This window comes from Cavia porcellus, unplaced genomic scaffold, assembly GCF_034190915.1.
Source record: "Cavia porcellus strain 051 isolate PalLab524CR breed Dunkin Hartley unplaced genomic scaffold, mCavPor4.1 scaffold_12, whole genome shotgun sequence".
Lineage (NCBI taxonomy): Eukaryota > Metazoa > Chordata > Mammalia > Rodentia > Caviidae > Cavia > Cavia porcellus.
The window spans coordinates 38,539,625-38,564,778 of NW_026947495.1; the positions used below are offsets into that span (position 1 = coordinate 38,539,625).

The following is a 25,154-nucleotide window of genomic DNA, read 5'->3' on the forward strand; positions in this document are numbered from 1 at the left end:
GGAAATCACTAGTTAATGGATTACATATTGTCATGTTAGAAATATTTGTTCCAGTTACAAGATTAAAGTGGACATTCAATCAGCGAGACTGCAAATAGTTCTGTTCAATGATCCAACAAAACTCAATAATATCATTGTCTATTTTATACACTTAAATTTACATGCAGTTATACCATTTAGAGCACTTTCTTTTCCTCTCTTTTGTACAATGACTATTACACATTTTGGGTATTATTGCTCCCACAGTTCTTACTGCTTTTTTTGGAAGAGAGTAAAAACTAAATGTGACTTAACAGAATCGGTTAAATCAAAATGGTGGACATAATAGATAATGTAAAAACATAATACAAGGTGATCAACAATAGTTACCATAATGACTCCCGCTATCTCAAATAGAATTGCCTATATCATCAGTTATAATAAAATTGAACAAAACAGTAAAGAACGAAACCAACAAAACCAAAACTTTGGAGACATTACAGGTCTTCAAAAGTAGATAATAGTCAACTGGTATGGGCATCATAATGAATCCCACTATCTTCACAGCTGTTGCCTAAACTTTCGAACCTGGTACTATCAGGCAAAGCAGAATAGAGGAACATCAGTCAAAACAAGATGGTGAGAGCAATACAGTGCTTCAAATCAAGTTAATAGAAAATCAAAGTGGGTTACTATAATATATCCTGCTTTTTTAAAATTTATTTTTCCTTTAATTAAAAGGATAAAAATAAAAAAGTAAATAATGAAATGGAGATTGAGATAAAAGAGGGCATAACAACTAAACAGTGCAGATTAATACATAACCATTTAAGCAAATTAGTGTTTCACCACAAGATAATCCTGACATAAAAGTAGTTACCATAGTGTCTCTTTCCTTGAGATCTTTGAGTATAACTTCGTATACTGTAGCATCAAATATATCAACACAATGTATAACCATTCAAGAGAATGTCAGTATTACAGGGTATTTAGAATCAACTAACAGATAATGAACTATGGTTCATTATCGGTACCAGGGATCAAACTCACGACTGCCTGCTTGCAAGGCAGGCGCTTATGCCGCTGAGCTAAACCTCCAGCCCAACTTTTGTCTATAAAAGTTTTTGTTTATACTATCACATATAATAAAATCCAATAAGATACAACATGTTAAGACCTATGGAGACAGAAGAACAAAAGCTTGATGGGACTTCAAAATAAGATGATACCAAATCAGCACTACCTATTATGACGTCGTTTTCTCCAAGATGGCTGTTCCTATTATCCAATCTTCTCTGCCTCATTTCTCTTGAGCTCTTTTTCTGTCATTAGTGGTCAGCTTGTCTTCTTCATTTTGCTTTCTGCTCCATTCATTATGGCCTCTCTGCCACTATTTCTGGATTCTTTGTATTTTTCTTTTTTTAGAATATCTTGCAGTATTCTCTGTAGAGTTGAATTGGTGGTTGCATATTCCCCCAGTTCCTCTTTATCCTGAAAGCACCTTGTTTTTCCATCAATTTCCAGGGATAGTTGTGCAGGATATCTCAATCTTGCTTGGAGGTTATTATCTTTCAAAGCTTGAATTATTTCCCCCCACACTCTTTGTGATTTGATTGTTTGTGCCAAGAAGTCTGCTGTAATTCTGATGGGTGTTTCCTTGTAAGTGATTTGTTTGTCTCTGACAGCTTTTAATATTCTGTTCTTATATTGGATTTCTGGAATTTTGATTATTATATGCCTGGGTGTAGCTCCATTTGGGTTGTAGGTAGCTAGAGTCCTGTATGCCTCATATATCTGAGTATCTTTACCGGTTGCTAAATTAGGGAAATTCTCTTGAATTATTTCTGTGAATAGCTTTTGTAGTACATTTGTTTGTGTCCCTACTTCTTCTCTTATGTTCTTAATTCTTAAGTTATAGATCGTCTTATCATCTTCTAGTTTTCGTATTGTTGCTGGTTTTTGTTTTTTTTTTTTTTTTTTTTTTTTTTGTCTTTTTCCTTTTTATTGGTACTGGGGATCAAACTCACAACTGCCTGCTTGCAAGGCAGGCGCTTATGCCGCTGAGCTAAACCTCCAGCCCTGTTTTTTTGTTATTTTTAAGAAGTTTTTCCTTTCATGCTCCCATATTACAAATCTGCCCTCCCGTTCAGATAATCTGTCTTTAGTTTCTTTCAAGCTGTTATGCCAGTTTTCGATAGAATTTTTAGTTTCCTGGTAATCTCTTTGAACCTGCTTCACGTATTCTGCATGTTCTCTATTTTTTCCATCATATAATTCTCCCCTCTTTTTCTGTTCTTGCATTCCACCATCTGCTTTTTCTTGGGTGGTGCTTAGCATTTCTTTGACTATTCTGCTTATGTCTTGCTTCAGGTCGTTAATAACTTCATTCCTGAACTCCTCTGTGAGGCTCTGGAGATGGTGTGTCTGTTGGTGGTGTGTCTGCTATTGCCTGTTTCTCAGAATTGGGGGCCGAGGAGCCTTTCTTGTTGCTCCCTCTTCCCATATTCTGTGTTCCTTATATATGCAAGCGTATATAGGAGGCCCAGCTTCCTTCCCTATCAGCCACAGTCTGACTGAATTGCGCCAGCTAAGTGTTCCCGCCCACCACAGCGCACCAGGGACTTAAGGACCAGGCAGTCTACACAGGGCCTGCCCCTCCAGGTCAACCTACCGAAAGGCCTTCCCGCTAGGGTGCACCTTCAGGCGCTGGGATCTGGGTTGTGCTAGCCTACTGGATCTCAGCCAGCAGCATCACGTAGGTTAGGCACTGCTCACCAATCCCGCTTGAGAGGAGGATATGTGACTGAAGTCACTACAGCTCCCTATTCTAGCAAGCCTGCCCGGTCCCAGAATGTCCTCTGTTGGTGCCTCCTAGACTGTGGGAGAGTCCCAGTTTCCCTCACTCACCGGACGTCGATGCAGGGCTCCCCTCCCGCCCAGCTCTTAACTCCATTCACCGATTCCTGTTCTCAGTGCTTTCGCACGTCTCTCTCTCTGCCGAGCTGATTCAGATCTCAAAATAACTTTCTTTTAAGTAAACATAATATGGTCTGTTGATTCCATATAAAAACAACCAGTGATGCAGTCAGTTAGCACCCAGTACTTACATAAAAAGCAAACGTTATCCCTGTCCAACCTCCACTCCAGCTACTTTTACATAATGACCACTTTTATTAGTTCATGTATTCTTTGGATTTCCTTATGTAAATTCAAGTATATAAGAATTTACATTTTTGTATTTACTATTACAAAAAATTTAGCATATGATTCATATATTACTGAATCTTACCTTTTTATGCTTAACAATATGGCCTGCAAATTATCTCATACTATTATGTACAGTGAGTTCTTTTGTTCCTGCTTACTAGGACATTGTGTATGTATGTTTATTGTCCAGTTTCCTATAAAAGTAAACGTGCACTTGTGTTACTGCATACACACTTCAGCAGTAACCATGAACATACAGAATTTCATAAAGATATGGTTATATCTATTAATTATAGAAGTTTCCAAATAGTACTTTTTAGGAGTTACACTATTTTATATTTATGCTAGCAATATATGAGAATGTGTCCCAACACTCTCATATTTAACTGATTGTTTTGGTTGAGCAAAGGAATTTACTGAGAGTTGAATTCAGAGTCTTCACACTGAGCTGCATCCCCAGCCCTCTTATCTTGAGATAGAGCTTCACCAAGTCACAAAGTTACCCAGGCTGGGCTCAAAATTGGGATCCTCCTGCTTCAGTCTCCTGAAGTGCTGGGATTGTAAACATGTGCCACCATGTCCAGTTAGCAGTTAGCATTTAATTTTTCAGATATCCGCAGTCTGGTAGATGAGAAATAATGTCTGTGTGTGTGTGGTTGGTTTGTATATGCGCTGCAAAAATGAGCACAATATACTTTTAAATAAACTTTATTTTGGAAAAATTACAGATTGATAGAAAAGTTGCACATGTATAGTGTTTTGTATACCTCTTACTCATTTTTAGTTTCCTGTAGTGTTAGCATCTGGCATTACTGTGATACCTATGTAAAAACTAGAGACTAGCTGGTAAAATACTAAGAACTAAAACTTTTTTACTTCAAGTTCTTTCAGTGTCATAATTTGAATTTATTATTATAAAGAGATAAGAGATTTTGCAAATACTTAGAAGCCATTTGCATTTTTATCTTCTGAACTATTACTGATCCTCACTGAACTTTCGTTGAGTTGTTAGAAAGCAACAAGGAGGGAAATGATCTGAAGTAGGGAAATGGCATAGAGGGAAAATGAAAAGATTATTATCTTTACACAACTGACTTTTTTTTCTTTTTGCAATACTAGGATCAAATTCCATTGCACACTAATCAAATGTTCTGTCACTAAGTTATACCTCCAACCCCATGACTTATTTTTAATATTTTTCTATTATGTATCCCATGGGTCCTAATAGTATGAGACTGTATCCCTTCTGTAATCATGAAAATCCCTTACCTGAAAGATTCTTAGTACCCACTTTTCTCATGATTGGTGGTTCTTGTAATTGTCATAATTGCCACTAATTTTGGCCAGTAATATTTGTTAATTATACAAAAGGTGAATTTTTCAAAGAGGGAAAGGAAAGTAGTTGACTAATTGAAATGGAGAAGAAAATCTTGACTATTTTAAAGACCTGAAACTTCTTAAAGAGCAAAATAGTAAGAGAAGTTATATCACTGTGACGTGATAGCAAATGACTGAAGTTTGCTTCAGTTCATTTTGTCCATAAATAGTAGAGATGGGGGCTGTGAATATCGACTCTGACTACAATTGTAGGGAATTTGAACAATGAAAGTAAAAGAGTCCCGGATACCAGTGTTCAGAATCTCTTGGTGTATCTCTAAATAAACTTGGAAAGCAAATCAGAACCTTGGAGAGCTCCAAGTAGACTATAAGATGGTACTTTAATTGCTTGAATTCTGAGATGCACTAGCTTTTCAACAGCTGTCCTGGTAAATTATTTAAAGCTTGAAAACCTTAAAGATTTACAGTCTTGCAATTAAGTATATTTCACATTAATTGCAAGTAAGATTTGTAATGTTTTAGAGAGAAGACTGGAGCAGTGATTCTCAAAACATGATCTACTAACTCTTGGGAATTTAGAAATGCAAACTAAGAAGCTCCACCCTGGATATACCAAGGAGATATCAAAGAGAGATTTCCAGGTCTTTCTGCAGCTTTTATAAGGTTAAGTGTATGGAATCTTAGGGAAGTGTTACTTTATTCAAACTCCTGCCTGGTTCATAGATCTACCTACTTAGTGTCTATTAGTGTATGCTGCATTCCATTTAACTGAGATTTAGAAATGTGACAGCATTTGTTGATAATAGACTTCTAAACCTATTGAACTCTTTTTAAAACATGCATTATAAATATGTGCATACAACCTTGGACACATGGTTCTGAATGTTTATTTTACTTTTGAGTTGGATTTGAGTTGCCTCCTATCTGGTTTTTTTTTTTTTTTTTTTTTTTTTTGGTAATTCATATTTTGTAGTTAAGTATGTCTTCTGCCCTTGACTTTGCTCTAAAATGCCCTTGCTTTCACTTTCTCTATGCTTTATGGTATTGCTGTCCAGCCTGATTTTGAGAGGAACCCGCTCTACATGCTGTGCTTGAGGTGGTACAGTCTGGTTGTTACTGTACTCAAATTAGTAAACATAGTTTTGAAAAGTCATTATTAATACTGAGAGAAGAACCTTAAAAACAAGATATATATTTAAAAAACAAGATATATGTGGTATGACCAAAAAATATGGTGATTGTTTAAATTTTTAAACTTTATTATGGTAAGAAGTAACATTGCCATTTTCTTCTTAAGACTTTTGCCCCATCAAATACACTTAATCCTTTCATTATTGCTGTTTTCTGAAGTAGTTCTGGAAGTTCTGTTTCCTGAGTATTATTAATTGCACCGTGTGGCTTCCTTGATCTGAATCAATTCAAGATGCTCACCTTTCATGAAAGGTCATTTTGACTTTGGATGTTTGTTTGTTTGCACTGGGGATTTAACTAGGGCCTGACACTTGCCAGGAAGGTGCTGTGCCACTGAGCTACCTCTCTGGCCCTCATTTTAACTTTGGGGAAGAGAAGGAAGTCTCATGGTGCCAGACCCAGGGAATAAGGTGAATGAGGACACACCACAATGTTATTACAAGCCTCCTTTTTCATTGGATGGCATTCAGCAACAGATCTTACTATCTTTTTATTCATACCTCATAAAGGAACTCATGATAAAGGACTTCCATAAGTGTTTCAAAAAGTAATGGGGGCAGGGGCTGGGGACATGGCTCAGTGGTAGAGTTCTTGCTTGGGTGCAAAGGTCCTGGGTTCCATCCTCAACACCACAAAAAAAAAAAAAAAGAGGTGATGAAAGTGAAGGAATGTATCTGAAGCAAGTGTATTGTGAGGGGGATTAATGGATTAATATCAGAATATCTTCGTGTAATATTTGTTAGTTCAAGCATTCACTACAAATTTGATCATCCCTCATATTCATACTTCTGTCTTGTTGTGTTGCCTGCAGAGAAATTAGGTATTTTCAGAATTAAAATTTAGGAAATTCAAACACATATTAATGTACGTACTTGGTATAAAGATATGTGTTACTCCTTTAAAAACAAACTACCATTGCCAATTCATAAATGATGAAGTTTTTATTTTTACTTGAAATATCTTTAAGAAAGAGGTGTTTTCTTTTTAATTTAATTTTCAATATTTTCAAATATATATTTTAGGCCTGATATTCCAGATAGACAAAGTTTATTTTAGTTCAACTTAAAATATTTCTCTTACTTCTATATTAATCTGTATTGTCTTTGGTTACTAAATGTAATTTGTAAACATAAATATGTAAGTCCAAAGTTAAACAAAACAATCATTGGGTTTATTGATAGATATGTTCCCTTTGACAGGCCTCAGATTTCTTCATTATTGCTGTAACAATTAGAAAGGTTTCATTTAAATAACTTCATCGTGATATGGTAGCTAAAGTACTGAGCTTTATGAGCCAGGGTTCCTGAAACCTGTGCTTAGCTCACAAAAGTTCTTGATCTGTGCATTTTCTAACCCATAATATAAGGATTTCCAGCTCTAAATTATGTGACTTTGAATATTTATATTAAAATGGCTTGGTTTTCACCTTACCTTTTTATTTTGTTTGCTTATTTGTTTGTTTGTTTTGGCAGTACTGAAGATTGATCCTAGGGCGTTTTACACTGAGGTACATCCCCAGCCTTTTTGTTACTGAAACAAGGTCTTACTAAGTCACTAAATTTCCCAGCCTGGGCTGTAATTTAGGATTCTCCTGATTTAGCCTCCCAGAGTGCTTGGGATTACAATCATATGCCACTGCTTCCAGGTTTTGTTTTTGTTTTTTAGTAGACTCCAGACGTAGCAGTGTAGCAAAACTGTACTGTCTTTAATATCTAGCTCAGGCTGAGAATTAAATCAGCATAAAAAATTAACAGGTAAAAAAATACAAGTTTTTATGTCTGCATGTAGAACCTATTAGGAAAATGAAGACCCAAAAAGTTGATGGTCCTAGGTCCTGATACACATGGATGAATAGAGAATAGCCATTACGGAAAATAATTAAAATACATGGGAAGACTAAAGGAGGAGGAGAGTTACTTCAGCAATTCTGTTTTTATTGATTCTTCTTGATCCATCTCTGATTTTAAGAAAGTTTTTACTGGGGGCTGGGGATTTAGCTCAGCGGCATATGCACCTGCCTTGTAAGCAGGCAGTTGTGAGTTCGATCCCTGGTACCAATTTAAAAAAAAAAGAAAGAAAGAAAAGAAAGTTTCTTGTGGTGTAGGGAAGGGCAGGATCCATTGCAATTTTGTGTCCTGCCTTCAGGGGGCAAAAAAGAAGCCATACTTTCTTGTACCTGCTATTTACAAGGTGGATTTAGTTAGCTCAAAATAATACTGATGTCAAAGTAGCATATTTTGGGATGACATACTATGTTACCCTTCTGTATAATAGAAAGTGAAAAAGGTGTGTGTGAGGGGGAAATATTTGAAAAGTGAAAGTTAATCAAATTTTATTTTATGGCACTGAGATTTTACTTTATTAATTATCGATGTGTTACCATATTTAATTACATAATACTTCTTCACACCCAGAGTTTTCCCACTAGTATGAGAGGAAATTACATAATGAATTGAACATTTGGGTTCTATTCTGTTACGACCCATAGGAATTACTAATTTTTATGATTTTTAAGCCTTCCATTCCCCCATTAACTAGAGAAGAGTAACTACTGTATAATTAGGGCAAAGCTAATTGGAGTCTGTCTCCCAGTTACCTTTATTTATTCTAGTTTTTCCCTTGACAGTTTACAAATAAATCATGAAATGTTTAAGAAAGTACTTACTCTGGACATCTTCTTTTAATTGCTAGTATCTTGTGCATTGTAGACCCTCAGTAACTTTCTTTAGCGAAATATCAGCTCATAAGGAAAGGACTCTGAAAGCACAGTAGAAAATACTGTCTCAGTTCTTTCTGCCTTTCGTATTTATGACCTTGTTTTTTAAATTCCTGTCCAGAAGACCAACAACTTTAGATGAAGTATATATTCCCCAATAAGAACAAAAATAGTTTTGATTATTAATTTTTTTAAGTCAAGGATTATTTTATTTATATTACTTTACCCAATTATTAAGAAATATGAGAGAAAAATACACAATTGGCCCTCTGTATTTTAAGAATTTTGTATCTGTGGGTTTAGTCAACCTGGATTGAAAATATTTGGGGTAGGGGCTGGAGATTTAGCTCAGCGGCATAAGCGCCTGCCTTGCAAGCAGGCAGTCATGAGTTCGATCCCCAGTACTGATAAAAAGACCAAAAAAAAAAAAAAAAGTAAAAAAAAAAACAAAATATTTGGGGGAAAATTGCATCTGTACTGAACATATGCAAACTTTTATTCTTTTTTTCCTTGCAATATAGTATAACAATATGTAGCATTAATGTTGTATTAGGTGTTACAGAACTCTAAAGAAGCATGGAAGTATACAAGAAGATGTGCAAGAATATGTGAGTAGGTTATATGCAAATACTATGCCATTACACATAATGGAAATTGAACATCCACAGATTGGTATTCTGTGGCAGGGAACAGAGAGGATTTCAGAACCAATTTTCTGTGCATAACAAGATACAAGTATGCGAGGTTTTGACCCAGTGTACAAAATCACTGTCAAACAAATCTCTGTGTCCTCTTAGTGGAAATATTCAAGCTGGATTTGTCATACTTTATATTTGTATTATAATTTGGAAGAGTTTTTATCATTTTGGCTCTATTGGGTTATTATTTTTACAACTTTATCATGTGAACTAGTATGAATTGGGGAACTTGCCAAATTTTCTTCAAGAAAGGTTGCTTCTTTGGAAGGGAAGTTTTCAGTAGCACATGACATCCAGTAGTGGTGCAAGCCCCTTGCAGAAAATTCAAACAGTGAGTTACATACCAAAGTAACCTCTTTACTGTAACAAACTGGAAAGAAGGTGAACTTCTAAGAAGGTGAACTTCAAAGAATAGGCAAAACCTAAACTGGATGTGATCAAGTTAAAAATGCATGTAGCATTCTTGTTGGAAGATGAATAGATTATGTTCTAAGCCCAGTACCCATAATGCATGAGTATTAAGAAGATCTCAGTGGACACAAGTTCTTTTCTTATTCTGGTATATTTATAAATTAAAGTTGATGTTAACATCCACAGAATGAGAGCCTATAAAACTCTAGGACAGGGGCTCATCTTTTCATCTATTGCATCTCTGGTTCTCTATCTGATCCATTAAATAAGCACTTAATAAATTGAACTAGCACAAAACCAAGCATATAACATATTTTGCAAACATCTTTTGACTCACTGTAAACTATTCCTTTGGTGCAGAGGTAGGTATTGTTTGTATGCAGTACCAGGTATTTCTGTATTTTTTTGCAGCATAATGAGAAATGATAGAGGGAAATTATGGGAATAAAATTCTTGGGTACTTCTAGATATAGATGGTGATGTTGGCAGCACAACAGTGTGAATGTACTTAGTACTACTAGCCTGTATAGTTAAAAATGGTGAAGAATCCTAGCATTTTGGGAGTGTATCCAGGAGCTTTGTAATTTAGCAACACCTAGTCTCAAAGAAAATTAAAAAGTGTTGAGGGCCAGGCATGGTGGTGCCTGTCTATAAATCTAGCATTCAGGAGTCTGAGGCAAGAGGATCATTGGAGTTTGAGGCCAGCCTAAACTACAATGAGACCCTGTCTCAACTAACTAACAAAAAAACACCAAAACAAACTAAAAAGGGTTGCAGATACAGTGCAGTGCAGAGGCCCTAGGTTCAGACCTCAGTACCACACACACATGAAAGTTAAGATGACAAACTTTATTTTACATCTGTTTTACCATAACAGTGTAATAATTAAAAAAAACTTTGGAGGCATGTTGACCATCAGTAATAATGTAGATAGTACATGATTATGTAGATACAAAATACTTTTATTTACATTTTCCTTATTTTATTGGTAAGCTTTATAAATAATATCAATTTGTGTCATTTTAGATTGTACAAGAAAAATGAGACATGATTAGATATAGTTGCTCCTTTAGTTTTCAGTAATTTATATTGTGCATTTTGTTATGCACCATATATTTCTCTAATTACCTACCAGCTCAAGAACAATTGATGCAAAAGAGAATGGTATCCATAATCTGTGGGAGTTTATCCAAAGGAGGTGGAATAGCAGGAAAAATATCTTCACTGGGGAGAGGCAAAGACTTCACCTTGAGTGTTCCACCTCTATGGGTTCTTTTCAACTCTAAATTAAGAAATTAAAAGCAAATTGTTGCTAATAGGGTTCCTTTCTGCAGAGGTACCGTACCCTCTTTGCCTTACATGACTCTCAGCTAATAGCTTACTTTTTGTCTGGAACCCTCAACGCAACACTCTATTATTGCAACCCATTTTGCCTCAGCACCCTCAAGCTAATGATTCCTTTTTATTATGTGCATGTTTGTATGCATATATGCACATTTTTAGTATCCCCTGAGGTAGCTCTGTACTCATACCTGTAACAAATACTTAGTCAGTGTGCACATTTTTTGACTGTCCTATAAATATTGCCAATCTCTTGGTTTCCTTTTTTTAAAAAAAAAAGTTTGTTTGAATTTTGTTCTATAAATTTGAGCAATTATATATACAGAAGAACTTAAATTTTTTTGAATTGAGATCTAGAATGCTTGCATATGTTATAATTGGTTAATCAGTCTCTTCAGACTCTTCTAATAAGGAACCAAACATTTATCCTGACATTGCTGTGAACTATGACATTGCTATGTCTCAAGATCTCAAGTTTCTTTGTATAGAAGTATTGCAGCTACAGTAAACCAAGAAAAATGATTGATTAATTAAAATGACTGTTAATGGTTACTGACATCACAAAGAGTGAGAGAACCAAAAATTACATAGTTCCTAGTAGAGATTATTGTCTTAGTACCCTCCAAAGATGATTATGAAAATGTTTTATTTTGCAGTAATTACAGATTATGGATTTATACATATTGTTTCAATTAATTCAGTTTATTATCTTCATTAATACTCAAGTTCATCTGTGTTGGATCAGTAGGAAACTATTCAAATTAGCTCGTAAGTGTTTTTGTGATGACCCTGCCATCCTGGAAAGCAGGAACACTAGATATACTAGGCTCATTATGTGTATTTAATGCCCATATCTGAAAACAGCTGTTTCTGTTAGATGCTTTTGTTCTTTTTTTAGGGGAGGAGTTATACTTGGAGATTAAAAGCTGAGCATTAGGGTATTCATGCTGCTGTGTTGGCTATTATCTTTAAAGTTGTAAATAGACCTAACCTGGGACACACTTTAAAATCTTTACAGATAAAATATATCATGTGACTATATTACAGTTTCTTACTCTTAATTCAAGAGTGCAAGGTTGAGTTGATAAATATATAGCTCAGTGGTATAGTGTTTACCTAACATATGCTAGGTCTTGGATTCAGCACCACAGAAACAAAACAAGACTACAAAGTTTTACCCTTAAATACTTGCAGCTTTCTTCCATTTGTCTCACGCATCAGTTCTTGAGAATAACCAAATAATCCTCATGTTTTATTCCATGTGACAAAGTCATAACAATGACATCACTTTCACCAACAATGTAATTACTGAAAAGAGTTTGAGGTTTTTTTGTTTCTTCTGTTGAGTTTTTGGCTCCCTGCCCCTCCACCCCACTACTGGTGCTTAAATCCAGGGCTTCCCACATGCTAGTTCAGTGCTCAATCACTATGCTCAATCCCTAGGCTTTTTTTTTAAATTTTGAGACAAAGTCTTGGTAAGTTGCCCAGGTTGGGCTTGAACTTGCTAAACTCTTAATTCATCCTGGGCTTATAGATGTGTGCTTCTGCTGCAGATTGATTTAGTTCAGTTTGATTCTGTTCAGTTAGATTTGGTTTGGTTTTTTACTGTGCTGGGATTGAACCCAGGCCCTCATGTGTGGTTGGCAAGAGATTTATCATTAAGGTACATCCTCAGCCCCTAATTTTGAATTTTAAGGATATTTTCCAGTATTTTGTTTCATCATTACGGTAAAATATTTACATGGTTCTAAAAGTGCTGTCAAATGAGGTACATTCAAAGAGAAGTAGTTGCTGTCCCTTAAGCCCTTCCCTTTCCATCATTCTATTCCTTCATCCTGTAATTAACCCTGTCTTAAAATTTTATGGCTTGAGATATTAATGATTTTTTCAGTCATTGATAGGTAGACAAAAGGAAGTTTAAAAAGAGATTAGAAACACTGTATACCCATACAAAAGGCAATTTGATGTATGACTAAAGAATTATAGATCTGTAAGGAAACAGGATGGAAGTATTTCCTAAGGGTAGTGCTGACCAGTTAGTTTTTCCATATGGAAAAATATAAAAATAAAGATTAAAAATAAACAACAAAGTAGAAGAAAGTGTATAAAGATATCTTTACAGTCTAATAGTAAAGATAGAATCTTTAAAGCAAAGAAGAGAAATCATAGGTTGAAAAGTGATTAAGTTTTAAATTTCTACACAACAAAAGATGTCATAACAAAACAAGATTGGGAGAAGATATAAATGAATGCTCTCCCTTTAGAAAGGAAGAGTAAAAGAAAAACTGTAGCACTTCACAATCCAACACACTTGTGTTCATTCTCAGTGACATGGTGCAAACTAATAAAACCCTCCTCCAAAGTGGAGTACCATACCATTTACCATATGTAAAATGTACACAAGATTTTGCATCATAGCAAACATTATGAAGAACTGTAATGCAGTATAGTACTTAACTGAATTAAGATTTTATTAAGGTACTCAAAACTAACAGAGTATATGAGACTGTCAGCAGTCAAAGAATAAGTTGTGCCTTAGGACTTAGAACGTTAAGGTACATTTTGAATGGAGCTGTAAGTAAATTTATAACTGTGTTTTGCAAAGGGTGAACTGATTGAAATAGTTGCTTTTATTCGTCATTCTATGGACCACTCAGATAACTAATGTAAAAAATGAGACGAAGTTATTTTAAGGACTTTTAATGCCTCTGAACTGAAACTAGAATTTTTCACATTTTACTTGTTTTCCTCCTACTTTTTTACTGCTTCACAAATAAGTTTCTCATGACCAAGACTCTTTTCTCTGCTCCCATCATTAAGTATCATATTGTCTCTATAGATTTTTTAAGGGTTTACTTTTAAATATACATCTCTTTTCATCAAAGAAATAGATTTATTGTTAGGCTTTATTAAAAATACTTTTTTTCTCTAAAAAGATGAGCCTTCTCACTCTGAGGCTAATACCTTCAAATCTTTTACTTTTTTCTGCAGTACTACTCTTAAAAAGAAGAATACCCCTGAGTCATTTGTAGGAACATAGATGCACCTTGAGACCTTAATGCTAAATGAAATAAATCAGGCACACATACTTAAATATCCAAAATATAAATAAAGAAAAAAATAAAGATAGTAGAAAATAGGAAGACAGATCTTTTGAAAATGGATTTATTTTCTTTTTTGGTGGGGGAATACCAGGGATTGAACTCACAACCTCATGCTTGCAAGGCACGTGCTTATGCCGCTGAACTAAAATCCCTGGTCAATTCTTGAAAATGGGAAAGCGATCAAGACATGGAGAAAGTGGGAAAGGAGGGAAGAGAAGAGGGTTATGAAAAACAAATTAAGATGTGTTATGTAAACTGGGTATGATGGCACATGCCTGTAATCCCACATTTGGGGGGCTGAGATAGGAGGATCGGCATGAGTTTGAGGCCTGTCTAGGCTTCATAAGGAAGTTCAAGGTCAGCCTACCCAACATAGCAACTCTTTGTCTGGGGAAAAAAAAAAAAAAAGTTCATGTACAAACTCCTTATGAGAAATAGAATCGTTACGTACTGCAAACATGTACTTAACAAAAATAAAAAGTGGGAGGAAAATAATAGTCTATCACTGTCTTTCTATATTACAAATTGAACCCAGGGCCTCTCATACTGGGCAAGTGCTTCACCATTTCCTCTTTGAGATAGTGTCTCACTGCTTTACACAAACTGCCATTGAATATGTGATCCTCCTGCTTCATCCTTCCAAATAGCTGGAACCATAGGCAGTTGTTACCACACACAGCTCTTAAACTACTATATTTGAAATGTATTGTAATGTATTTGAAATGAGGTTTTTGTTTCATTTCTCTGTCTTCTCTGCATACTTTTCCCATGTTTCCTGGTATAGTTTTATTATTATTATTAAATTAATATTCATTATATACAAAATTACCTTTATGCAGATTTTAACAGTTGGGGTAGGCAATTAACAGTGATTGTGTTTCTTTCTTAAGTTGTATATTCAAAGATGATGGCTTTCTTACCTATATCTGTCTGCTTCCTTTTGTATGTGTATTTACTTAAATTTTTCCCAACTCTTAAGCAAAAGTGTAATTTTCATGTTTAAAAAGTTGAATAGTCTCTTCATATTTTTCTCTGAACATATTTTCTTGGAGTATTCATTTTGCTGTTTGTTTTGTCCTGGTTGGTCTTGGACCAGTCAGTCATCATGTTTATCAGTCTTCATCCTGGAAATTTCCTTACTTTTCTCATATTACTTTACCATTTTTGCATTCCACACTTCCTTCCCTTTAGATATACTCCCTTCTAATCTTCCGGTAGCTTCTTAAGAAAATATATATAGAGAAGATAATTTTTGAGTCCTTACATGTCTAGTTACTTTTATTTAACTGATAGAAGAACTTTAGAATGGAAACCATGATCCTTCAGGAATTTTGCTATATCTTTGTGTTTCACTTCCCACTGTTACTGTTGAGAGAACTGATGTTCTCTATTATAATTTTACATTTTAATTTTTTGTTTGTTTTCCTGGTATTTCTTTTATACAATATCCTCTTCCTCCTCTTTCTTGGATTCAATACTATTTCTTTCAAGATACAATTTTTTTTCTTCCTGCGTTGTCTTTGTTACCTCTGAGATCCTTCTTAATGTTTGTTTTCTGTCCTTTCTCAAATATCTGAACCATTTTAATATCCATTTGTATTTGAATAAGCTTGCTTATGTGACAGTAATTTTTTCAGAGATTAGTTTTCCCATAATGGAATTCTTCTGTTTTGTTTTGGAGTATATGGCAGTATTTTTGTGCTTATAGCAGAGTTGATGGTGTGGGAAGGGGTGCATGCATCAGGTGGGTAATATGGTGAGAAATTTTGTGATACATCATGCAGACTTTCACTTACTATCCTTTGCCTTGGAGCCCTATACTTATCTTCATTGTGCCTGGTGCTTCATATTCCCCAGGTTGCCCTGAACAGCCTGTGTGCATTAACCTTTGGGGTGATAACATGTGAGAAGGAAAGGTCTTGATATCTGGTCTCTATTTTTCAGAAGTACCCTACATACCATCCTTTCAAAGAATAACTTAATTTCAACACTCTGGGTCTCAGATTAATATACAGGAAAGAAACTCCCAGCCTGCTAAATGTCTGGTATGAGTTTGTATTCTCTAAAATCAAAGAATGAATATTAGGAACAACAGAGGATAAGAGCAGAATATATTAACAAGAGAAAGAAAGTCTTTGTCTGAGTGAGACAGAGGGGTGCTGAGTGGGTTGCCAAAGACTACCTTTTCCAGGGATTTTTATAGAGCAAAACCACAAGGTAAGGCCGGTCCAAGGTGGGAAATAATGGGAACCTGCAAGGCAGGCATAAGGTAGGTAAGTCAATAAAACTATGAGTGTAATTGCTCAGGTAAAGTTGATTACATTGGGAGCAAATGGGGGAGCAAGTCATGTAGAAATCATGCATACAGGGCCTTTGCCTATGGGTTTGGCTTTGTGGCTCCTTCTGGCTTACTCAAGGTGATACCTATTAGAATATCAATCCCTGATGTTTATCCTTATGGTGTGGCTGCATTTTTGTCTTTTATCTTAAGATCTGACCTGCAGTGGGAGGTGTTTGTTTTCCTTCATAGTTGCAGGGTATGCTTTTTTGCACTAGCTCCTTCAGGGCCCATCCCTGTCTGTCTATAATATTTTAACTTAGCTGTCTATAACATTTCCTCTCTGAAGAAGTACTCCAAACTGTCATGAGGGAGAAAAGGGAGATGACCACTCTGGTTCTTCAGGCTAAAGGGGATCGTAGTTGTTGATGGGCAGTCAGAGATACTCCACGGAAGGCCTTTCTAGTGGCACCTGGTATTTTCATCTTAAGTAGACAGACAGCTTTAAGTCTGGAGGAGACAAAGCCAAAGAAATAATTAAGTATATATGGGCCAAGTAATAGACTCTACAAGATAATTATGAATACAATTAACAAAGATTTTCACCCAGAGGAACTAATAATGGCTTCCTATAAGGAGAATGAGGATAAGATTCAGGGAACTTTAGAGTCTGACAAGATGAAAAAGGAAGTTTCCTTCTTACTATCTATATTCTCCTTCCCAACCATTTGGTGCTTTAGTGTTCTCTTATCTGATTATTATGACCCTTATGATTCTGAAAATTAGATAATTTTTACTTCATTCTCATTACTTTTGAGGATTTATGCCATGGGGAGGGGGAATTCTTTTGCTTTTTGTTTGAAATTTTAAGAAAACTATGTGATCCTTTTATTTAGTTTAATCAGAAGTCACCTCTGTCCTCACATTTTTGTTAAGATGTCTGACCCAAGTAAGCTTCAAACTCTCTTGAGGATGAGATGCTCATTTATGGTACAAACATAGCTGAAGAGGATCCAGGCAAACAGACACAGTGATTTACAAAGGGGTTTATGCAGAGTTCTGAATCCACAGGATTAAGTAAAGAAAGATCAGTATGGATTTTGTTGTTAATGTAAAGCCTTGAATTTAAAGTGTTTTTCAATGCCGGCAGTGTGTTAGTACTTGTACTACATATGATGTTGCATCCAAATAACAAGAAAAAAGAGAATGAGTAAATAAACTCCAGGTGTTGAAGATAGATTGTTTGAGGGCCATGTGATGGAGACTGAAGTATAGAAACTAGAATGTTCTGGAGACACAAGTTTAGCAAGATATAAAATATTGAGTATAACCTGCAAAACTGGGCTTAGGAAGGCAAGAAATAACATTCTTTTCTCAATTTTGGAACTGATTAAGAAATGGACATAAAATTTCAGCTTTATAACTAATAAACATATACCAGAAGGTCCGTTATATTGTGTACAGATAACAAATTCCTTATGATGAATCAATATGTATATCTAAATTGTACCAGCATAATAACAAAATTTTAAAAACACAAACCTGAAAAAATAAATGTGGTTTAATGGACTTTCTAATATTTAACCTGAATTAGATCAACTTTTCCTCCTAGTAGTTCACTAATACGAGATCTCCCCCTGAAGGTGCAGTCAAGTTTCTCTGCTTACTATGATAGTGGTAAGCTGAGTAGAATACAGGGTAGAAAGGAATCACAAGAGAGCCCACACCCAGGTTCTGAGCCGATTTAGGACTCCTCTCACATTTACCAATCAGGAGAACGATGAGACCGTGAAGGGGTAACAAGAAACTCAAAATATTATTCCTATATTTTTGCCTCTTGAAGATTTGAGTAATAATACAATATGTGATGGTCATACTGTAAAACTAGTTCATATTCATAAGAATGTTATGAAGTAATGGATAATAACTGGCTTATTGCTGCATTTAATTGCATGTTACTCATTGTGTGCTATGCTTACTAAATCTCTTTATCTGGGAACATTTTGCCATATACTGGGAAATTTCCTTGTATTCTTTCTTCTAGGCTGTATTAGACATCTGTACTTCTTAGATATTGGCATATCAGCTAATGTTAAACTTAAATATATATTCTCTACCTGATAACCAGTCAACTTGTGAATACTTCATATTCTCTTTTTTTTTTTTTTTTACTGGGGATCAAACTAAGGACCTTGCACTTACCTGGCAGGTGCTTATGCCACTGAGCTAAATCCCCAGCCTGTGAATACTTCATATTCTAACAAGGTTATTCCCATTTCTGTATCTCCATGGAAGCTGTTGCACTTTATTAGTATAGGAAACTTTCCAGTCTGTTTTCTTTTCTATTTCTTTTTTCTTCTTGTAGTAATAACCATACAGATATTTAAATTCCCTCATTTTTATTATTTATTGCTTAGTTAATATTACCACAGGAATTCTTCTATACAAACACATTCTTTATTAAGTTTATTCGTATTTTAATTTTATTCTTTTACCACATCAAGAAATTTTCAACTTTGTTGCCTTGTCTCTTTTCTCTTGTACATTGATGTAGGAGGAATAGCTACTTGTTTGGTTGACTGGCCTGTTGAACTAACCCATTGTTTGTAAGATTTGGCTTTTATCAGGGTTTTCTGGGTTTCAAAAATGAAGTATCAAGCTTACAAGAGTACTCTGCCATAGTTTTTTTTTTTTTTTTAAATCTCTTACATTTAAGAAATGCTATTTTTAATCAACAGCTTTTAGTACTTTTTTTTTTTTTTTTTTGGTCCCTTGAAGTATTTGACGAAGAAATACACATATTACTGAAGTAATTACTGCTTTTAAAGAATTTATCTTTTTGTCTGGTAGGGGGAGATAATCAGTATAACATGAGGTGAAAAGAGGACAAATGAACCAACTGTACCTGGTTTGGAAGCAACAGAAATACCTAAATCTTAAATGCTTCTTGTATAATTTTTGAATAAAAAAAGAAATAGTAGTGCCTAGTACAAGTCTTTGCCCTGGTTCTGATTTAACACGTTGACAAATCTCCTATCAATTCTCACTATTAATTTTTCTAAACTATTTCCCAGCTTTTCTTGTCCCTTCCCCTGCCTCACAAGCTGGGGCGCTGGCTTTTGTAAGAATAGAATAAGAAGATAGAGCAGATAGGAGGTGGAGGAACAAGAGGTGAGTAAGATTAGGTAGGTGTGTAAAAGACGGTCATGCAAAATTTGTATATATAGTCTTGCCCTTGAACTTTTTTTGTTTGACTTACAAATTAGTATATTGGGTTAACTGTGTTCAGCATTCTCAAATGTATCTTCTAGTTGTATCAACTACTCGATTTTATTAAATATTTGTTGTTAGTCTGTGGGATAAACACAGATCATTGATCATTCATTATCTGCCTTCACAAATACAACATCCTATGTGGAAGGAAAAACAGTTTTTAGTAATCCTTATTATATAGTGTTTAGGATTCATATCAGCTGTCACTAAGTTTGATATGGATTGGATTGATTTTCTTTTAAAAAAACATACTTTTGAATTGTTGATAATAAGAGTAACATGTAAAAGAAGAAAATGCATTTTGTTTTCAGTAATATTTAAGTGAATTTGCAAAATAACCTGTGTCATTAGTTCACTAATGGCTGTGACTCCTGGTTATTTTATTGTATATTATCTAAGTTAAATATAACATTTTAACATTTTACTCACTGAAAGATAACATGCTACCTACGAAATAGAGAGGTTACCATAAGTTTGTATGTGTAAAGCACATTGATGATTGCCTGACCCAAGTGAACTAGAGCTCAGATTTGTGAGGTGTAGTCACTTACTGACTATAAAACCTTTAAGTGTTTTAAGTTAGTACCAATTGTAGGAAGAGACTGATTGTACTAAAATCATAATAAATATACATATGCACATCTATTTTCTCTCACTGTGTCATAAACTACTTAAGAATGTCATACTGAATCTGAGAGTACCAGGATATTTCAGGTGGTAATGAATGTAGGCTGTTCATTTATACGTTGGTGTGCAGGCAGTTTAGCCATCCTGTTGGTGATTGGTATATCTTTTATTGCCTTGCTTAAATCTTCTCATATAGTATCAAACTGTAGTTTGTGACAGTCTCCCTCTCCCACATAAGCTGTTAACACATGTACATGCTCAGATTGTTAAGCATATGAAAGGAAACAGAGTAAATCTTAATTCCCTCTAACCTCATTGAACCTACTCCCACAATCCGCTCAGCCAGAACTGTTACCAGTTTGAGTATACTTTCTCAAAAACATTTTGTACATTTATAAACATATGCATATACTTTGTATGGATATATCTGTCCATATCCTTTTTAAAATACCTGAAACTGCATTATACACACTCAACATTTTTTTTCACTTCATAAACATCAGTTTCATTCCACATCAGTAGGTCACTGTTGCTGTTTCCCAGAACTTTGGTCTATATTCCATACATATATAAGCCATCATTTATCTTACATATTACTGCTGTTTTTTACTTCTTAGTGTCATAGCTAATACTCTTGTATATATTTTGTTTTAGTGTAAGTCTATAGGAAAAGTTCCTAGAGCTAGAACTGTCAATTCTGGGAGAATATATTTTTAATCAAACTAAATATCAGTTTATAAATTGCCTTCTTACATTTCAAAATAGCATAGTATAAAATTTTAGATCTTTGATGAGTAAAAACATTATTTCCTTACTTTATTTGCATCTATGTAGTTATGAATATTCTTTTTCATATTCAAAAGTTACTGCTATTTATTTTCCAATAAAAATCCTTTGCCTGATTTTGAGTTACCAAGTTTTTTCTTAGTAATTTTAAAGAAATCTTTAAGAAAATTGGCCCTTTATGTGTTTTTTCCTCAGTTCTTTCTTTTGATTTAATTAAAATTTATAAATTTTACATGCCCAGTTATGTTTAACTAGTTGTATGATTTCTGAATTTGTACCTGCCCATACAGCATTTTTCTCCAGCAATGTCTTCAAATATTTTTATAGCTTATCTGTTCTTTTTTTTTGCTATGAATCTTTTTTATAATGTCATTTATTGGTGTTAGGATTGGGATTTAGCTAAAGTACCATCTGTCCCTTTCTGCTTTTTTCATAATCTGTTTTACCTTTTATTTTCAACACTTTAAAATACTGTTTTCATCATACACTATGTACTTCAGGTTCATTTGTGTATTCCTAATTTTGTTCCTTAGCTTCTTATTATACTACCAAACCACCATCATGGGTTTTTAAAAAATAATTGTTGTTTTATTATTTGTTAAACATCTGTGATACTTAATCAAAAAACAATTTCTTAATGTTTTTACTTTTTTATTAAATTTTAAATCATGTGTAAAGCAAATTTTTTTCCCATTGTGCAGTTTCTGAAAGTAGATATTTGCTCATGAGCTCATTGCATACGAATTGAGAAGTAGCCTATGGTGAAATGTGATACAATACTACATAACTAATTTCACCTTAGTTTGAAGAATTCTTCTTTTCTTTTCTAGCTTTTAATCTAGACAATGAACAACCAGATTATGATATGGATTCAGAAGATGAAACTTTATTAAATAGACTTAACAGAAAGATGGAAATTAAGCCTTTGCAATTTGAAATTATGATTGACAGACTGGAAAAAGCCAGTTCTAATCAGGTACTGTACCATCTAAAAATGTTTTCTTATCTTACTGTTAACTCAGTTGGCACCTTATTTTGCGTTTTCTTTAGGTGTTTTATTATCTCTTGAGTTTCTGTATATCCCAGAATTTCTACTTATAGTAGTCCTTGGACAGAATACATAAGAATAATTATCTTGAATTGGAGCATGAAGAGTACTGTTCCTTTTACTGTACGGTTTAAAAAATACAGTGTTACAGTATTGTTTAAATCCTTTTCATAAGACTTTTTTTAAGTATATGTGCTGCTGAAGTGAGCACAAGACTGTATTTTTGATGCTTCATTAACTAAATTTGCTTGGTTGAATCTCTAAGATAGTCATGAAATTTTGTTCAGTTACTCATATTAAGGTGTTCATTTTATGTGGATTTTAGTTTTAATTATATATTAGGTTTCAGTTAGGAAAAATTCACAAAATAATGGCACATTTTCTTTAGTCAGATGTTAATGTATGGCACAGGGAACTTAAAAGGGTCTTTCTGAAGAGCAGTTAGGCAATACATACAAGGAACTTTAAAATGTTTATTAGATCCTTTTGATTTAGTAATCCTATCTGGAAATCATTCACAAGAAAAATAGAGGGTTTAAGATTGCCTAATGTATACAAGGCCCTGGATTTGATCACAAAAGATTTTTCAGTATGTTGTATATAGGGTAAAATATAATACAGCTATTAAAAAGTCATGATTTTTGAAAGGTGACTAATAGGAGATTATGCATTATAGAGTTACTAGAGCTCAAAAACACGATATAGGATTGTTTATGTAGAGAGTTCTGAGGCTCTTAAAGCATTTGTATTTACATAGTACTTAAGAAAAGTTCAACAAAATGTAAAAAATGGTTGTATTTTGATGTTGGAATTATTGATGATTTTTATGTTTATCTGTTTTTCTGTTTTCCAAATTTAATATAATGATCGTTTGTTGATAGAGTAATTTAATTTTCAAAATAAACTTTTTGAAAATAATATTGGTGTACCTGTGTGGTATGTTGATAGTATACTAATTGTCATTAAAGTACAGGTAGCAAAGTTAAAATTAAAACATTTTACAGTAGATTTAAATTTTTCAATGTACATATACAAATTAACTTCCTATATTCTATAATTTAAGTTTTTAGGTCCCTGAGGTTTTATTAGCACAAGACACATAGCCATTAGTGACCCTCAGAATACTCACCCGTACTTACTATTCTTGCCTCTATGTGAAGCAGTTGTGAGAGTTGTCTTTCATGAGTGTCTTTTTGAGATATGATCAAAAATACATGCTGCTGCCAAATACTATCCAGTGGAAAGAGTGTCTTATAAAAACACCATATAGGTACCATGTGACTTCTCTTCCTCAAAGTAAAAATGACCATGAGAGGTAAATGTTTTGAATCAGTTCAGAACAATAAGACAGTCACACAGTGCAACTAAAGACACTCACAAGAAATGACTTCCATGCCAGATATGGTGGTATATTCCTATAATCCCAGCACTCAGGAGGTTGAGGCAGAACAATTGCTATGAGTGGAATACCATCCTGGACTATAAAGCAAGACCTTGTTTCCAAAAAGACTTCCAGAACTGGTTTAGAAAGTACTGAGTACAATGGGATAAGTATGTTTGAAGTGAGGGGGAAGTACTTTGAGGGTGATTAGTAGTAGTGTTTTTACTATGTTTTTGAATTTCAGATATGCATTGTATTTTCCTATCACACATCATAATCTTTTAAGCTACCAAGATTGTATTAATCATTCCCATTTCCTGTGTCTACTTACTGAACTGTAAGCCATGTTTCTTACAAAAACATCCTACATTATCAAGTGCTTCAGCATTTCCAATCCATTCCACACCCCATTTATTTTCTCTTAATTAGTGGCATTAGTGTATGGTCTGCTAGACAGTTGACCAACACTCCACTGAAATGATTGACTTCTTAAAAATTGTATCAGGCTGGGGATTTAGCTCAACAGCATAAGCACCTGCCTGGCAAGCACAAGGTTGTGAGTTCAAACCCTCGGTACCCCCCACCCCCCAAAATTGTATCAGAATCATACTTAAGCCAATTTTTGTTCTAAAATACTGTATTTGTTGAGTATACCCACTTCCTTCATTTTTACTGCCTCTCACCTCAACCACTGCTGTTTTGCCATTGGCTATTTTATTCAAAACCAGCCTACTTTTCAAAAGCCTTCAATTATTTACACTATCCTTAAAAACTATATTCTACCTGACTTGACCCACATTGAACTTCTCCCTGGTCCCCTAATATAACATGCTTTTTTACAGGTTTACATTGTCCCATCTGTTAGTAATACCAAGTTCTACATTTCTAATACTGTTCTTACTAAACATGTAGTCTATATCCCAACATGGTAATTTTACTAGATATTTCACAGTTACTTTACAGTATCTTTAAAGGAATTTGCACTGCTTTCTTCCCCACTTCTACTCAGCCAAGTTCTGTAATTTAGAGTCCTTGGTTTGCAGTAGGTCTGTTTCCTGTGCCAGATTCTTGCCAGATACTTGGAGATTAAAACCCAGAGGGAAGCTGAAGCTGTGGGTTTGTACCAGGAAGGCTCCTAAAGCACACTGAACAGTTAGGTAGTCCTTTTGGGAGAAAGATATGTGTTGGTAAATGTCCATCTCTTTTGACTCTTCACTTAATACTCTTTTATGTGGCTGTTTATAACCTAAGCCATCATCCTGCGTTTGAGACACCTCTACTTAATCTTTGTACAAGGCAGAACCTGCTACCCTGTCTCCTTAAAAACCGAAAATGCTAACTGATTTTTTTTCTCTAGCCCCCTTTGCTTTCAGGGCACTGTTTGTTGCCCTGTGTTGAATGAATGTACTGTCACATGACCTAGGTTCTGCCAATTAAAGATTCTGAATCTGAATTGAGAGTCAGTAAACCCAGAAGCAAAGATCATGGAGATGGTGGTGAGATTGGAGTTACCTTGACAACAATATCAGCTATCCTACTACAGTCCCCATGTCACTGGTGCTCAAAGTGTAAGCAGAGGTGGTTTGCACCACTGGATCAGTTCTGTGGCCTACTTTTAGGCATTGGAGAGTCTTAAGTCTGATTCTGTAACACTTTAAACAATGTTGAACTATTCAGTAACCTTTTTCCTTTCTCTTACTTACAGACTGAAATTTGGCTAGTGTACGTTTCCAGCCATCATTGTACTTGGAAAATTTTAATTAAAGGTGTCTAAAA

General features: G+C 34.6%; 1 protein-coding gene across 3 annotated transcripts in view; it reads left to right on the forward strand.

Moving 5' to 3' along the window:
- The window catches only part of Epc2 (enhancer of polycomb homolog 2), a 116,373-nt gene that overhangs the window by 57,769 nt on the left and 33,450 nt on the right, over positions 1-25,154 (forward strand). For all 3 annotated transcript variants that reach the window (XM_003478705.5, XM_013142532.3, XM_013142533.3), the window contains exon 3: positions 21,780-21,925. In XM_003478705.5, coding sequence (XP_003478753.1) covers positions 21,780-21,925 — 146 coding nt within the window. The remainder of the gene's footprint in view (positions 1-21,779; positions 21,926-25,154) is intronic.